The sequence below is a fragment of the Nannospalax galili genome, unplaced genomic scaffold, assembly GCF_000622305.1.
Source record: "Nannospalax galili isolate Female #2095 unplaced genomic scaffold, S.galili_v1.0 scaffold406, whole genome shotgun sequence".
Lineage (NCBI taxonomy): Eukaryota > Metazoa > Chordata > Mammalia > Rodentia > Spalacidae > Nannospalax > Nannospalax galili.
The window spans coordinates 8,025,868-8,041,542 of record NW_008357033.1 but is presented as its reverse complement, the minus strand read 5'-3'; the positions used below and the strand labels follow the sequence as shown (position 1 = coordinate 8,041,542).

General features: G+C 45.0%; 1 protein-coding gene across 1 annotated transcript in view; it reads left to right on the top strand.

Moving 5' to 3' along the window:
• Positions 1-15,675, top strand: part of CUNH3orf20 (chromosome unknown C3orf20 homolog) — a 55,755-nt gene that overhangs the window by 5,614 nt on the left and 34,466 nt on the right. Inside the window, exons 3-8 of the mRNA XM_029557105.1 lie at positions 4,606-4,722; positions 5,508-5,516; positions 5,866-5,998; positions 6,905-7,171; positions 12,702-12,851; positions 14,274-14,394. Coding sequence (XP_029412965.1) covers positions 4,606-4,722; positions 5,508-5,516; positions 5,866-5,998; positions 6,905-7,171; positions 12,702-12,851; positions 14,274-14,394 — 797 coding nt within the window. The remainder of the gene's footprint in view (positions 1-4,605; positions 4,723-5,507; positions 5,517-5,865; positions 5,999-6,904; positions 7,172-12,701; positions 12,852-14,273; positions 14,395-15,675) is intronic.

The following is a 15,675-nucleotide window of genomic DNA, read 5'->3' as shown; positions in this document are numbered from 1 at the left end:
GGAAATGGAGGTCTCCACCATAGGGGATTTACTTGCTGTCTGCTCTGAACTGGATCAGTCAGGCTATGATCCCTTCAATTTGCTGTAAATGTTTAGGTGGGGAGTGGTTGATATATAGAGAGTTCTGTATCCTATGTTCTATTTCAGGGCTTAAAGACCACTTCCTGTGAAGTCCGGGTCTGTTGTTGCATAAGTGTGAGAGTCTGTCAGACAGGAGACCCCATGGGAGCCCCAGCCCAGCTCTTAACACTTTCCTACCTGAATAAGGTCAGCACTCTGTATCCACAGATTCCACATCTGCAAATTGAACATGTCAGCAGTAAGGGAACAGAGACAGCTTCAACTGTGACCTCAGTAGTCTGAGAAGTTCCCCTAGACTTTTAGAGACCTCAACGCAGGTTGAACTGGGATTCATGACTTCAGTGTTGAAAAGAATTTCAGGACTAGCTGCTTTATGAGGAAGCAGAGTTGAAGATCAAAATATTTTTATAATGGGCTTAAGCATGAGGGTTTAGAGGAAGAGGAGCACTCAGAAGTAAGGCATACTCAAGTGGGGGTGGGGTATGTGCATCTCGAGGGAGAGTAAAGGAAAATAAGATGGACTCAAGTGTGGGTACAGGCTCCTCAAGGGATCATTAGCAACTAATTGTCTGAGCTTAGCCTATATATCATTTTGGTGCCTCTCAAGTTGCATCTTAAAAGGTTGCTAAGAAACTTTTTTATCTCTCTTTTGATAAGAAATAAGTGATGTGGTTCTGGTTATGCTTTGGATGGAGTTATAATCTGATAAAATGAAACCAGAAATCATTGGGACTACACAAGGGATTTTGGTACATGCCCTTGTCTCATGAATGGAGTTTCTGGTGAGAGTCCTAGAAGATGCACCTTCACAGCTGGGAAGGGAAAAAGGCCTTACGCAGTGTCTAGCTGCTAGAGTTCTGGCTTTACTGCTGGTGAACCACCTCAAGTGTATTCCAGAGTAATGGGCTCCCCTTCTCATGTCCCTTCAATTTCCCCTGCCTCAAACTAACCGCAGATTAAAAATGTTTTTAAAAGACTCCCTCTGGGGACTGGAGAGATGGCTCAGCAGTTAAGAACACTGGTTGTTCTTGCAGAAGACCCAGGTTTGAATCCCAGCACCCACATAGCAGCTAACAACTGTCCATAACTCCAGTTCCAGGGGATCCGACAGCCTCTTCTGACCTCCGTGGGCATTGCATGACACGGGTGCACTTACCTACATGCAGGCAATACACACATACACATAAAATAAAAATAATAAATAAAATAAAAAGTTTTTTAAAAAGACTGCCTCTGTATTGAATGTGTACAGACATTTCCCACATCATAATTCTTTAAATAACACAGAATGACAATCCATAATATTTATATTGTGTTATTATAAATCATCTAGAGATGATTTGAAGTATACAGGATGGGGAGATAGTTCAGTCTGAAAAGTGCTTGCCATGCAAACATGAGGATCTGAGTTCAGATGTCCTAGAACTCAGCATATAAAACCTGCCATCCCAGTGCTGGGGAGACAGAGTCAGTAGGAACCCTGGAGCTTCCTGGTCAAATTGGTCATCTCCAGGCTCAACGAGAGATTGTCTCAAAAAAATAAGATGGAGGGGCTAGAGAGATGGTTCAGTGGTTAGGAGTGCTTACTGTTCTTGCAGATGACCCAAGTTCAGTTCCTAACTCCCACATCCACTGACTCACAAACACTTGTAACTCCAGTTCCAAGGGACCAGATGCCTCTGGCCTCCACAGGCACCTACACTTTTGTGCACATCCTCTGACCTCCATATGGATAATATGGCATGCACATGGTCATGTTCAGAGAGAGAGAGAGAGAGAGAGAGAGAGAGAGAGAGAGAGAATTTTTTAATATTTTTATTTTATTTGTGTGAGTGTATTGCCTATATGTATGCCACAGATGTCGTCAGAAGAGAGTGGCAGATCCTCTGAAACTGGAGTTATGGATGGTTGTTAGCCACCATGTGGGTCCTGGGAACCAAACTCGGGTACTCTATAAGAGGAGTCAGTGCTCCTAACCACTGAGCAATTGCTTCAATCCCAACACACACACAATTTAAACTAATAAAAATAATCCTTTAAAAATAAGGTAGAAGGAGATGCCTGATGTCAACCTGTGGCCTCCAGATGCATGTACACATATGACCATTTGTGCAGACACTTGAACATGTACACTATACCACACATGCACATATACATACACACAGTATACAGGAAAATTTGTACAGGTTCAATACAAATACAATGCTATTTTATGTAAAGAATTTGAATATCTGAGGATCTTGGTATCCAAGAGGTCCTGAAACTGATGCCCTGTGGGTACTGGAGTATGATACTGAGGGATGACACTGGGGGATGATACTAGAGGATGATGGTTTCTTAGCTTTAAAAGAAAACCAATCCTCATCGTTAGTATTCTATCTCATAAAGCACTTTAAGCATTTTCAGGATGACAGGCCTTTACTTCCAAAGCACAAACCCCCTACATCCCTCAGAGCTTATGAAAGGGAGTGAAATGAATTCAACTGGACTCTGTGACCAGGACGTCAGTGGAGGGCTGAGAAATCCCCTCTCAAAGAGCTCACCTGGAAATCTCTCACTGGCTGGCATTCTTGATACAGATGCCATTCTCCTTAAAAAGGCTGTGAGTTTGGAAGAAAAAATCAAAGTAGCCATATACAACGGGAGGAGTGAGCCATTCCTTTCTTTTGGGAAAGCATTTATTTGTCCCAGGATTTTAGTTACCTTGCTCTCTCAATGCATTGAAAAGTTCAAACTATGATGATTTATTGCAGGATTTGTGTTTTTCTGGTCTTCATTCTAGTACACAGTCAACCAAAGCTGTAAGTGGACTGGAATATCCGCTTACCTCTGTCCAGAGCATACCCTCTGCTAAAGTGGCATTTCTATGGTAGCAAGACTGCTTCCTGTCTTGCCTCCTGTCCTGACACCTACCTTCCTGACTTGTCAGAGACAAGCATAGGGCTGTCCCTTTGTTTTCAGTTGATAGCAACATTGCTGAGTAAAACACCCAAAAAGGAAAAGAAAGTAAACACTTGTCATTCTTAACGTAAGAGCTATTTGGTTCGTGCACATATGTTTATATATAGTTTCATAGTATTGTGATTTTTTTTTCCGTTGCTCCTTTTCTTTTACGTAATAGCCTGTAAAAGTTTCCCAGTGTGGCTATTTGGTTTTCAATACTTGTTGTCTGAGTGGGACTAGTCTCCTTTCAGCACTCATATTCCATAGTTAAGTGCTTAGTTTTCCTGCTTTTTGTTTCTAGCACAGAATGCAACCCTGTGTACATCACTTACTTTTGTCACATTGATTAAGATTAATCCCAGGGGAGGGATTATTGGGACAGAGGGTCACGATCTGTGCCTAACTTTCGACATGGTTTTTCTCTACACAGCAGGGTTGATGGGTTTTATTCCATCTTGGCCAGTATTGGTTCTTATGGTTCTTTGTTCCTAATTTATACTAAAGTAAAAGGTACTGACAGCAGTTTTAATATTACCACTTGGGTCATTAGCAAGGGTGATTGTTTTCATGTTTCAGTCATTCAGGGTGGAGTCTGTTTACAGTATTTGTACTTGGTGAGGTTGAGTTTGCCATTTTCTTTATGGATTTGAATGTCTTCTGATGAGTGAAGTGCTTTGCATTTCCTAACACTGGTTTCATGCCAGACCAGTGATGTGATGGGAGGACAGATTTGTGCCCTTCCCTTTGGCTATCAAACTATTGATGACGGACCCCAAGGAATTGGAATTTCCACAGGAGTCTCATTCTTAGGAAGGAAAAGACTGGAACCCTTTCACTAGTCCAAGGGGAAGCTTGTCTCCAAGAAAGAGATTCCACACTGTGCTGACAACTTGCAGGACAGCCAAGAAGCTAGGAGCTCAATGAGGACCTGGGAGATGGACTTTCAAGGTGTGTGTGTATGTGTGTGTGTGTGTGTGTGTGTGTGTGTGTGTGTGTGTGTGTGTGTGGAGAGAGAGGGGGGGGAGAGGGAGAGAGAGAGAGAGAGGGAGAGAGAGACTGAACCTCTGTTTCTCTTTCCAATGTAACTGAGGGTGCTACACTAGAATTCCTAAGTGGCCACCTACCAGGTGATTGTACACAAGATGGTGTGATTCCACAGGACTGATAGGCTGTTGCAGAAGCATCTGATTCCTGCACCTTAGATAAGGGGGAGCCGACTCTGACACTCATCTCAGCTCCTTCCTCCTGTTGCCCAAGTTTACCCCCACTTAGAGCAGTAGTGACACTTGCATTTGCCCTTACAGTGTCACCTTTGTGCTAACTGCTGTTCTTCAGGTGTGCCACCTCGCTCTTGAGAGGTTGGGGCAGGGGAGATGCTGTAGATGACAGCCTTAAGGATGTCCTTTAATTACTCTGAACATGGCTATGCGTTTAAGTCTTTCTTCTAGGAGACTACCTGGTTGGTTGTGACAACACTTTAGAATATTTGGCTCACCATCCTGTTCAAACAAGATGTCTGTATTTTGGTTTTAAAACAACTAAAATTAAAAAGACAAATATTTACTCCTTCTTCCTCTCTAGAATCCCCCATGAACATCTCTGCCATGGGAGTGAACTCTCCTTACCAGCTTGTCTACCAGACATCCACGGCCTGTCTGAGCTTTTCCCTCTCGACAGGAAAGGAAGTCAAGAAGAAAGGTGAGAAAGGAAGAAGCATTCTGGGACACATCTCATGAGTGCGTGTGTGTGTGTGTGTGTGTGTGCAACATCTCCCCACCCTGTGGTGGTGGTGGTGATGAGTTAGAAGGAAAGATGACTGGATCTGCATCCAGCCTGTGCAATTAACGATGTGGTTAGGTCTGGTGTCTGATAGGACGGGTCACCTGGAGACCCACAGGCTGTGACACACATTCACAGGCACACTAGAGCTGCGGCACATCCAGCTGCTGTACTTGGAAGTGCATACACTCCACTTCCATGCAGTTCCCTCACCCAACCCACCCTTCCACCGGCAATATCATGATCTTATTCCTGCTGAGACAGCTCTGTTCAGACACTGAAAGTGGGGAAATAGAATCCGAACTGTGTCGTATTTGGATCCCAAACCTAGCAGGCTCCAGTTCTGTATCCCAGACAGGGCTACTGTGTGTGGGCATGAAGCAAAGCCATAGAAGTCACCCCTGTCCTGTTGAGGAAGGCCCACACAGAAGGGAGAGGGCTTAAGAGAAAACAGGTGGCAGGTGAGAGCAAGCAGGATAGCAGCAGTGTGACATGCTCCAGGGAGGGGGTGAGGTGGGGAGGGGGCTGCTGACAGCAGGCAAGGCCTCAGGACCTTCCCACCCACCTGCCATCTGTGATGACAGTATGGGCAAGACTCAGAGCCAGGGGAGGACTGCATAGTGAAGAAGGGCAGGTGGAGGACTACATAGTGAGGAGGGCTGGGGTTGAGGGGGTTGCTCACACTGCTTCTTTGATTCTCACAGATACTGGAGGTAAGGCTGGAAGTTGAGAAGCTTGGAGCCAGTTCTCGACCTGCCCTGGCTGTCCACGTGACTTGCCTTCCTCATGCTTCCCTCTCCTTGGTAAAAGGGGGCTGGTTATTGGGGACTGTGGAGGCATCCACATTAAACCCCGCTTTGTTATCATTGCTGTTCTTTCTGTCTGGCTCCCTGGCTGAGCTCACTGTGCTCTCAGTCCCTGATGTACCCTTAATGATTGACTGGCAGAGCTAGCAACCAATGATTCCTAAGTGCTCTGCAGCCCTCCTCCAGGTGAACAAGATGCTTAAGAAAGCTGCCCTCCGAAACCCAGCTATCTCTACCTCCTCACCTCCAGCTCCAGGCAAGGGAAAGCCTGCAGATGACATCATGTCCCTGCTCCCTCAAGTGCGAACCCCTCCTGAGAACAGCATCCTTGAGTTCCAAGACCCCTGTCCTGAGGCCCGGGAGAAGCTGCAGGATATGTGTCGCCACATGTGAGTGCCTGGATGGGGAGAGGGTTTCACCAGACAGGAGGCAGACGGACAGGTGTTCTCAGAAACATTGCTACAGTCACAGCAGTAGGTGAGCTGTACTAGGCTGTGTATGCTCCCAGGCACTCCCCACATCAGCCTGGCTGTGCACTCACACACACACACACACACACACACACACACACACGCACATATATAGTGAGCAAGCAAGCAACGCGCACGCACGCACACACACACACACACACACACACACACACGCACACATGCATAAAGACCCTGGCCCTTCCCACTTTTCAGATAAGAAGTAGTAATTTCTTGGCATAGTTTGCTAGATGTTCTACTAAAAGGAAAAAATAAATCTGCCAAAGAAAATATTTCAGCCGCATGAGTGGTTCATAGTATAATGATTTGGGGATTCCATGAAACCTAGCAAGAAGTTCATTTCTCCAAGGGCCCAGCTCATAAAGAGTAAAAATTTATTCACATGTAAGTCATACCTGTTTTGAAGTGGGGGGCAGTTACTGGGCCAGGGCATGGGCAGGCAGCAACTACCCAGTTTACCTCTGTACTACAACATTCTAGAAGGAACCTGTCTTCCCCTGAACCTTCTGGGAATGGGTTGTCTCCAGCTGCTCCAGAGCCCCTCTCATGCATAGTTCCATTCCATAGGTTCTCATCCCATGTGCCAAGCAATCAGCATGGGCACTGAGACCTTCTCACTTCCTCCCCCAAATACTACTTTTGAGAATGAAGAAGGGTGAGATGGGGATATACACATTAGGGACAAGGGGTTAGGGTTAGGGTTAGGGTTAGGGTTAGGGTCTGGGGTGCTGGGGAAGGTCTGGAGAGAACCTCTCTGGAGAGTGAAAGCCAGGCACCTAGAAGATACATTCATCTTGTTCCCCACAGAGAAGCTGAAAGATTCTTGTGGAGAGAAAGGAACATCTGCCCCATGATCTTACGCAACTACAAGGCAAAGATACCCTCCCATTCACTGTTGACCTCCAAAGGGGATTCTCACCACCCTCACACTGTGGGAACTCAGATTTCTGCTTCCACTCTTCACCAGCTTTCCAGTCACCATACTCACACGAGACACCATTCTCAAGAGTGGAAGGCACCCAAGAAGCCCATCAAACTGCATTACACTTTCTATGATGGCTCCTCCTTCGTTTAATATCCTTTTGATGGATGCTGCTCTTTCTCCCCAACTCAGCCCCAGAGAACTTCAGGGCTTGAAACAGGTAAGTATCCACTTGGCATTCTTGGTCCTCCAGAGAAGCCTGGTGAGGATCCTCTAGGGTGGGAAGTGTTTGTCTAGGTCAAGCTTGGGAGGGTCTAGGGAAGACCTTCTAGTTTTAAGAACAATTTCAGTATAGTTCAGATCAGCAGGAATGTATCAAGTCTCTGATACGTGTGAGAAACTTGTCTGTGCAGATGAATCCCCACCTACAAGGCTCAGTCAGGAAAGAAGAAGCTATAGACAGCATGGGTTCATGTCCAGCTGAGAGGAGAAGGGAGGTGGCCCTAAATGCTTGGCTTTTATTTCCCTGACCATGATCCAATGTTCAAACTTTGTAGTCCTTGCACTTTTCCTCCAAGGTTCAAATGCTTGGAATCTAAGCCCTCTTACCAATTGTTCCATGTCAGATTCACCTGCAGCTGAGGTCTGCCTTGGTTCATGGGTGTAGAGGTATCTGAGTCCCCGCCTTCAGTGTGCAACTGGCAGAAGACATTGTTTTCCTATGAATCTGATGGAAGTTATAGACCCTTTTCCCAGAAATGTGGACTTATAGTCACATGCATATCAAGTGTGATCTGAGCCTATAGAAGCCTGCCTGTGTGTTTAGATTTGAGAACTCTAGTTTAGGATAAGTCAGACTCTGAGAAGACAGATCCCTTCAGAGGGTGAGCTCCAGGGACTGTGCATACCTTGGAATGGATTGAGTCAATGGCTTTCTCTATTCACAGAGATGTACTTAGTAGCTATTGTGTGAAATCGATTAATATAGCAAACTGGATAGACCATTCATTAAAACCTCAGAGGGAGCAACTTTACTTTGATTGAGTTCTTCTAACATTTGAATTTGGGTTATGAAGGTAGAAAAGGGAGCTCCCTTTGGAGAACATCTGGGTGGGAAATCCCCTTGGAACTGTCCTTTTCACAAGCCCTGTCACTCATTCCCCAGCATCTTCTATACCAGATCCAGATGCCCTGCCAATGAGACAGCAAGGACTTTGAGGCCAGCGAGGGAAGAACACCTATTCTGGGTTATGAAGCTTGAGTTACACTAACTTCAAGTACAGGAGGCAGAGTCATTCAGTTCTGCTCCTTCTTTGTAGAAATAGGGAGAGACAGCCCCCAAAGAGGTGGGGTGACCTCCTCAGTGTCACAGAAGGGACTCAGTGGCATAGCCTCAAATGAAAAAGGCTTCTTGTGCCTCAGTTTAAGGCCCTCTCTCAGGGGTCATTTTTATACCTTTAAATATTATTTCCCATTGTGGAGAGCATGGGAGGGGAAATTGGGAGGGACCTGGGCACTCACGATCACCTACCTTTAGAGGAGAGAACAGGTGCATGAGCCATTTCAACTACTTTCCTGAGGCATGGCTTAGCTAGAAACAGCCTCCACACTTTGGCCTCCTCTTGACTGAGCTGGGAATTCAGAATTTAAGTGCTCTGTCAAAGAAGCCTCATTGTTTTCTCTGGCTATAAATGAATCCATTCATCACATGCTCCAAGCCCTGCCTTCACCCTTCCCATATGGAGCCTGGCAAACTCCTTTGAGGGCAGCTGCGGCTTTACACAGTTGGGAGGGCTCCCTTACCCCTTTTCTGATTTTTCACTTCATTTACTACAATTAACACCCTGTCCACAAATTATCTTTCTGTCGGGGACCTGAAAGAATTGGCTGGGATCTTTGCTCTCACCTGTTTTAGAATTATGAGGTGCCCTTGGGCGAGACCACTTCAGTCCTCTTGTCTGCTGCTATAGGAATGCTTAACTCCTATCCCAACAGTGGTAGCATCCTGGGAGTTAGTCCTTTTTCTCCTTGGGAGCCACAGAGTCCAGGGCTCTAGATTCAGTTTTTCCCTGTGTTCATTTCTTTTATTGTTGCTGTGACAAAATTCCTGACAAAAGCAACTTAAAGAGAGAAGGATTTATTTGGGCTCTCAGTTTGAAGGTGCAGTCCATTGTGGTGGGGAAGGATAGCATGTGGCAGCTGTATGAGGTAGCTGGACACATAAGTCACAGTCGGGGAGCAGAGATGGATGCTAGAGTTCTGCTTGCTTCCTCCTTTTTACCCAGTCTGGGGCCCCAGCCCTTAAGTCGGTGCTGCTCACATTCAGCATATTAAACTTCTCTGGAAGGAAATGCCCCCACAGATACCTCCAGAGACTTGTCTTTTAGGGGATTAGAAATCCCATCAAGTTGACATTCAACAGCCACCCCAGTGACCTTGTATACATTACTTGATCTATGTGCCTCACTTGGTTACAAGATGAGGAAAACAGACTCAGTGATCTTAAAGAAGTTCTGTATTGCAGTGTTCAAATGGCCAAGATGAGGAAGCAAGCTGTCTGATCCCTTCTGAGTGAAAAGGTGTTTGGAAAGCACTTCTTTATCTCCTGGCTTCTGTAGAACACCAGGTTTAGCCACTGACTGTTTTCAATGCCAGGTTGGTGGGCACAGCTCTCAGGTAAAAATGATCTTTCTTTGGAGTAGCCCCAAATTCTAAACTGTAACCGATTTGAACTGGCTGTGTCAGCCTCATGCCATGTCAGTGCTTGTCTTACGCACTCTTCCCTGGGTTTAGGGACTCTCCCGCTGTCTTTGGACTTGCTGCCCTATGATGAACACATGGTGCTGAGTAGCTTTTCCTTTGCTGCTTTTTGGCCAGTCTTCTTTAGAGAAATGTGTATTCAAGTCCTTTGCTCATTTCTTGATTGTCTTTTGGTGGAGTATTTGCTGGTACTTGAACCTATGGCCTCAAGTGTGCCAAAGTGCACACTCTATCACTGACTGAGCCATGCCCTGACCCCCAAAAGTTTTGATTTTGATGAAGTCCAAATTTTCTCATTTGTTTCTTATGCTTTCAGTTTCAAATTTAAGGCACATTGTCAAATTGGAGATCATGAAGATATCCAGCTGTCCCAGGGTTGTTTTCTGAAGAGACCATTCTTTCCTTGTTAAATGGTCCTGAAACTCTTGGCAAAAATAAATTGACTATAGATGGAAGGATCTATTTTCATATTGTTTTAATCCATTGATCTAATCCATATCTGTCCTCAGGCCAGACCATATTGTTTCAATTATTGAAGATTTGTGTCAAGTTTTTGTTTTATTTTGTTTGATTTGGTTTGGGTTTGGGTTTGGGTTTGGGTTTTATTTTTTGGCTTTTTGAGACACAGTCTCACTACATAGTCCCAGCTGGCCTGGAATCACTATGTAGACCATGCTGACCTCCATCTCACAGAGATCTGCCTGCTTCTGCCTCCTGAGTGCTGGGATTTAAGGCCTGCAGCACCATACCCAGCCTTGAGGATATTCTTAAGGGATATTGGTCTGTGGTCTTCTTATGTCTTTGTCTTGCTTAGTGTCAGGATAGCACTGGCCTCACAGAATGAGTTAGAAAGTTTGGTCTGCTCCTTTAATTTTCGACAAGAGTTTGAGGATAATTGGTGGTATTTTTTTAAATGTTTGATAAAATTTATCAGCAAAGGCATCTGAAGCCATGTACCTTTTTATTTGTTAGGAATGGTTTTATTGTTGTTCTTATTATTGTTTTCCTTATTAAAGAGGTGTGTGTGTGTGTGTGTGTGTGTGTGTGTGTGTTCTGTGCACGTCAGTGTGCATGTGTGAAGGGGCCAGAGGTCAACCTTGGATGTTATTCTTCAGGAGCTATCCACTTGTTTTGTTAGACAAGGTCTCTCATTGGCTTGGGGCTCACCCATTACACCAGCTCAAAGGTCTCTCCCCATCTGTCCATTGCTGGTATCAAGCAAGCGTACTGCCATGCCCCACTCTTTTACATAGGTTCTGGAAACCAAACTCAGGTTCTTACACTTGCATGGCAAGGACTTTACTAACTAAGCTATCTCCTCAGCCTTTTTACAAATGATTTAATTCTTTTACTTGCTGTACACAGCAAGGTCTATGTGTATATTTTATACCTACAGGTCTATTTGTATATTTTATACTTCTTTTTGTCACATTGGGTATCTGTGTGTTCCCAGGAATTTGTTTCATCTAGGTCATCTAATTTTTGGTGTCTGGTTATTCCTATTATTCTCTTAGGATCTTTTATTTCTGTAAGATAAGTACTATTGTACTGTCATTTCTTTCTTTCTTTCTTTCTTTCTTTCTTTCTTTCTTTCTTTCTTTCTTTCTTTCTTTCTTTCTTTCTTTCTCTTCTTTGAGGTAGAGTCTTACTGTAGCCCTAGCTGGCCTAGAACTTGCTATATAGACCAGGCTAGCATTGGCCTTGATCTCACAGAGCTCCTCCTGTCCCTGCTTTCCAAGTTGTACTGTCATTTCTAAGAACTAGAGTCTTTTTTTTCCCAGCTTTTGTTTCCTCTCATTCCCAGATTTCTGGGATACCCATTCTGCATATGTTGGTGTGCTTGATAACCTTCCAAGGGCCCTGATGTTCTTTTTTTTAAAAATTTTTTTGAGATGGAATCTCACACTGTATCTCAGGCTGACCTGAAACTAACTATGTATCCCAGGCTAGCCTAGAATTCACAGTCATTCTCCTGCTTCAGCCTCCCAAGTGCTGAAATTATACACGAGTCTTATGGTTCATGTATACACATAGTTTATTCTTTTTCTGTTTCCTTTATGCTATACTGTCTGGATAATTTCAGCTGCTCTATCGTCAAATATAATGATTTCATTTTTTTCTTTTATTGCTTTAACTTGCTACTGAGCCTGTTTAGTGAAGTTTTCACTTCAGTTATTGTATTATCCAGCTTCTATTATCAGATTTTCTGTTGGGCGACTTTTTATTTCTACTTGTTGATCCTTCCCGCTTCATTTCAATTTTTAAGCTGGTGGGAAAATTTAGGAGGGCAGACTCCAGTGCTAATCACTAAAGTTCTTCTGCCTGTAGTACTACCCCTGAGATTCCTGCACCTAGACTGCAGCTGCCAACTCTACGGTGGTCTATGTTCTTTGACACCTCTTAGCTAGGGTATGAACATAGAAGCATTGATTATGTCCTAGATTGGTCAATGGGGAGGCAACCTGACAGTACTAGAAATATTGCTGGTTCTTGAGATCAGATCCTGGCTCTGAAACTTACTTGTGGCATGAAATGGAGCAAGGCAGTCTCTACACCTTGGATTCCTCATCTTAGGGCATTCCCTCATCTTGGTTTTCCCGAGCCTCTCATGTTTTAGCTCTAAACTCCTATGTTCCCAATACCATTCAGACCCATGAAAACCCTACTGGTGTGTGAGATGGAAATAGTACCACCTATTACAAGGCAGTGTGAGAAACAGGAAGTAGATACAGGAAGGGCCTGGGGCATGTCTGAGTTCCACAATCATTTAATTGTTGCATGGGCAAAGCATAAGTGGGGCTTTTGAAGATGGGGAGCAATGTACCATGGAGCGAATATTTTCACATATACTTTGCTCTTTTGGGGAATCTGAGAGTGGCACCTGCAGTTTTCTGTTAGTTCGACTTGACCCATTTCTTCCAGCTATCCCTCTGGAAACATCGCCATGCTTCAGATTCCCACATGCTGCAGAGGGAGAAGCATCACCTGCCTGTTTAACGACATTCCTAACACCTTCCTGGCCTTGTTCAGTGCTGAAGGCCAGGGCTATGTTTACTACAACCTGAAGAACTGGTAAGTGGTCAGGGAAGTCTAGCCTCATGAACTATCCCTTGAGGTGATTGGGGGTGTGTATAAGACAGTAACTAAAAGTTCCTGGTTGAAGGTGGGGTCTAGGGAGGCAGTGAGGCGAGGTGAAGCAATGCCTGCAGGAACAAAGGTATTTGAGACCCGACCTGCTGCATCTGTGTGAAGAGAAGAGAAACACTCCCAAGTCCACCATTTGGTACATCAGAACACTAAGATCTTGATTCTTGGTCAGATTTGCAGGGATTTTTTTTTTTCTTTTCAGTGCTGGGGATCAAACCCAGGACTCTTGCATGCTAGGGAAGTGCTCTGCCATTGAGCCACATCCCCAGCACCCTACCCTGGAAGAATCTTCAGTGGAGAAAAGGGCCTATACTGGGGGAGGGGGTCGATGAACAAGAGGCGTGGACACTGCTTCCGTGATATCTTAGTTACTTTACCCATCGTTGTGACAAACTATATGATGGACAACTTGAGGAAGGAAAGATTTGTTCACTGTTTCAGAGGTGTTAGTCTACCATGACACAGAGGAGCAGAGTGGGTCACATCACAGTGGTCAGGAAGTAGAGAAAGGAGCATGCAGGAAGGGATCAGAGCAAAGTATACCTCAGGACAAGCCCAGTGACCTACCTACTTCCTCCAACTAGGCCCTACTTCCTGTCATCACCTCCCAATAATGCCAGCATATTATGAATCCATCAAAGGATGAATCTGTGATTAAGACAAAGCCCTCATTATCTATTCACCTCTAGAAACACAGACACTCAGAGGTATGCTTTGCTAAGCTCCTGAGCATTTCTCAATGGAGTCAAACTGACAATTAAGATTTTCCATCACATTTCTCTCTCTCTCTCTCTCTCTCTCTCTCTCTCTCTCTCTCTCTCTCTCTCTCTCTCATCTTTCTCACCATGTAGCTGGCCTGGAACTCACTAGGTAGACCATGTTGGCCTGGAACTCACAGAGAACCCCCTGCTTCTGTCTCCCAAAATTAAATGGATGTGCCACCACACCTGGCCCACACATGGGGTCTCATAAGAGAAGCACATATTCTTGCCAGCTGAAAGCTGATTTTGTCCGACTTTTGTAAGTTGCTCTTGAATGGAATGACTTTAATTTTGGTGCCTGGTATCTTATCTGCCAAGCTTTTGGGCTTCGGAACAAATTCCATTTCTTCCCCTCTTGGGTTTTGCCTGAGCCTCCATTATCTGCCTCAGACCAAACATTCTCTATAGACTCCCCAACCTGCACCAACAGGTGGTAAGGGGGTCTCAGACCATAATAGGTGGAATGGTGAAGCTGCTCACAGGACTCCACCATTCCTCCAGCCTGGGGCAGACACTCACTGCCCTCCTGTGTGTAGCCTGTAGTGAGGAGGGCCTAGGAGCTGTTTCTCTTCTGTGTGTCTCCCAGCTGTCCATATGTCTTGGTCTTGGATGAGGAAGGCGGGATCACAAATGACCACAAGGGCTACATAGTTCATAAGTGGAGCTGGAGTAACAAGACAGAGACTTTGCTCTCTCTGGAATACAAGGTAGGTGGGCAGTGTGGGTGTGGGTGGGCTTTCACAGGATGGCCAGCATTAAAAGGCCAGGGATCACCTATAAGACAGGAGCACTGCCCTCAGAGGACTTGAAATCTATTCAGAGATCCTAAGTCAGTGGCTAGTGGTCCAGAGCTAGCCAAATGTGTTGTTCACCAGGCTGCAGCAACTGTTGGCTGCTGTCCTGATCCTTCATGGCAACATTTATAGCATTTGACAGCTTTACTTTTGATAGTTTTATTATTTTTTAAGAAATTTTATTACATTTATTTGTGTGTGTGTGTGTGTGTGTGTGTGTGTGTGTGACTGTGTGTACATGGTACATGTGTGGATGTCAGAGGATAACTTGCAGGAGTTGGTTCTTTCTACCATGTCAGTCCCAGGGATTGAAATAACGTTGCCAAACTTGGCAGCAAGTGCCCTTACCCACGGGCCCATCTTGCTAACCTTATAATTTACTTTTTAATACCTTTTATGTGGGTTTTCCTAGAAATATGTGAACAAATAGGTCTACTAACCTGGGATAGGGCACCAATGCTTGACCAAAGAAATAATTCTAGCACAGTCCATCTTGACGAGTCAATGAGTTTATTAGAGCTATTTACAGGAGTATGAGTGAGACGTTGCTTAGAGAGCATGGACAACTCAGAGGCAGCTGCATCATCAAACAGCCCTCCCCGTAGAGGATTAAGAGGCGAGGAGAAGAGAGGCAGGCGTTCCAGTACAGGCATCCCTGGAGCTCTCTATACAACTATAGGCAGCTGGATAGGTCAGAGAGTCTCCAGGCAGCTTAGCAGGTCCCAGCATCTCCTCTCCCCACCAATTGTTTACAGCTCTAGGACCTTGGCAAGGGGCCTTGTGAATCTTGTAAGTTTTACCTTTCCTGGACTTGTAAGCTTGTTTATTTCCTGAATCTGAAGAGCCTCCCTCCTTCTTCCAGGAGAGAATGTTGCAATTTCCTTGAAACTGCCCTACAGCAATGCTTATCTGTGGCAATAATACACATTCACTTTTTTTGAGACAGGGTCTTGCTATGTAGCTGAAGCTGGCCTTGAACTCATGATCTTCCTGCTCAGTCTCCTGAGTGTTGGGATTACAGGTGTACACCGTCATGCCCAGCTAGTTAGCATTATACTTTAGTTCACTGTTATCTTCCCTGGAGTTAGCATAGCAGAGATCTATGCAGTCAGGGTAACCTGGACTAGAAGGTGGCCTGTGAGCTATAACATGGTGTGATGATGTATGATACAGAAAGAGAGAGGGAGGGAGGGA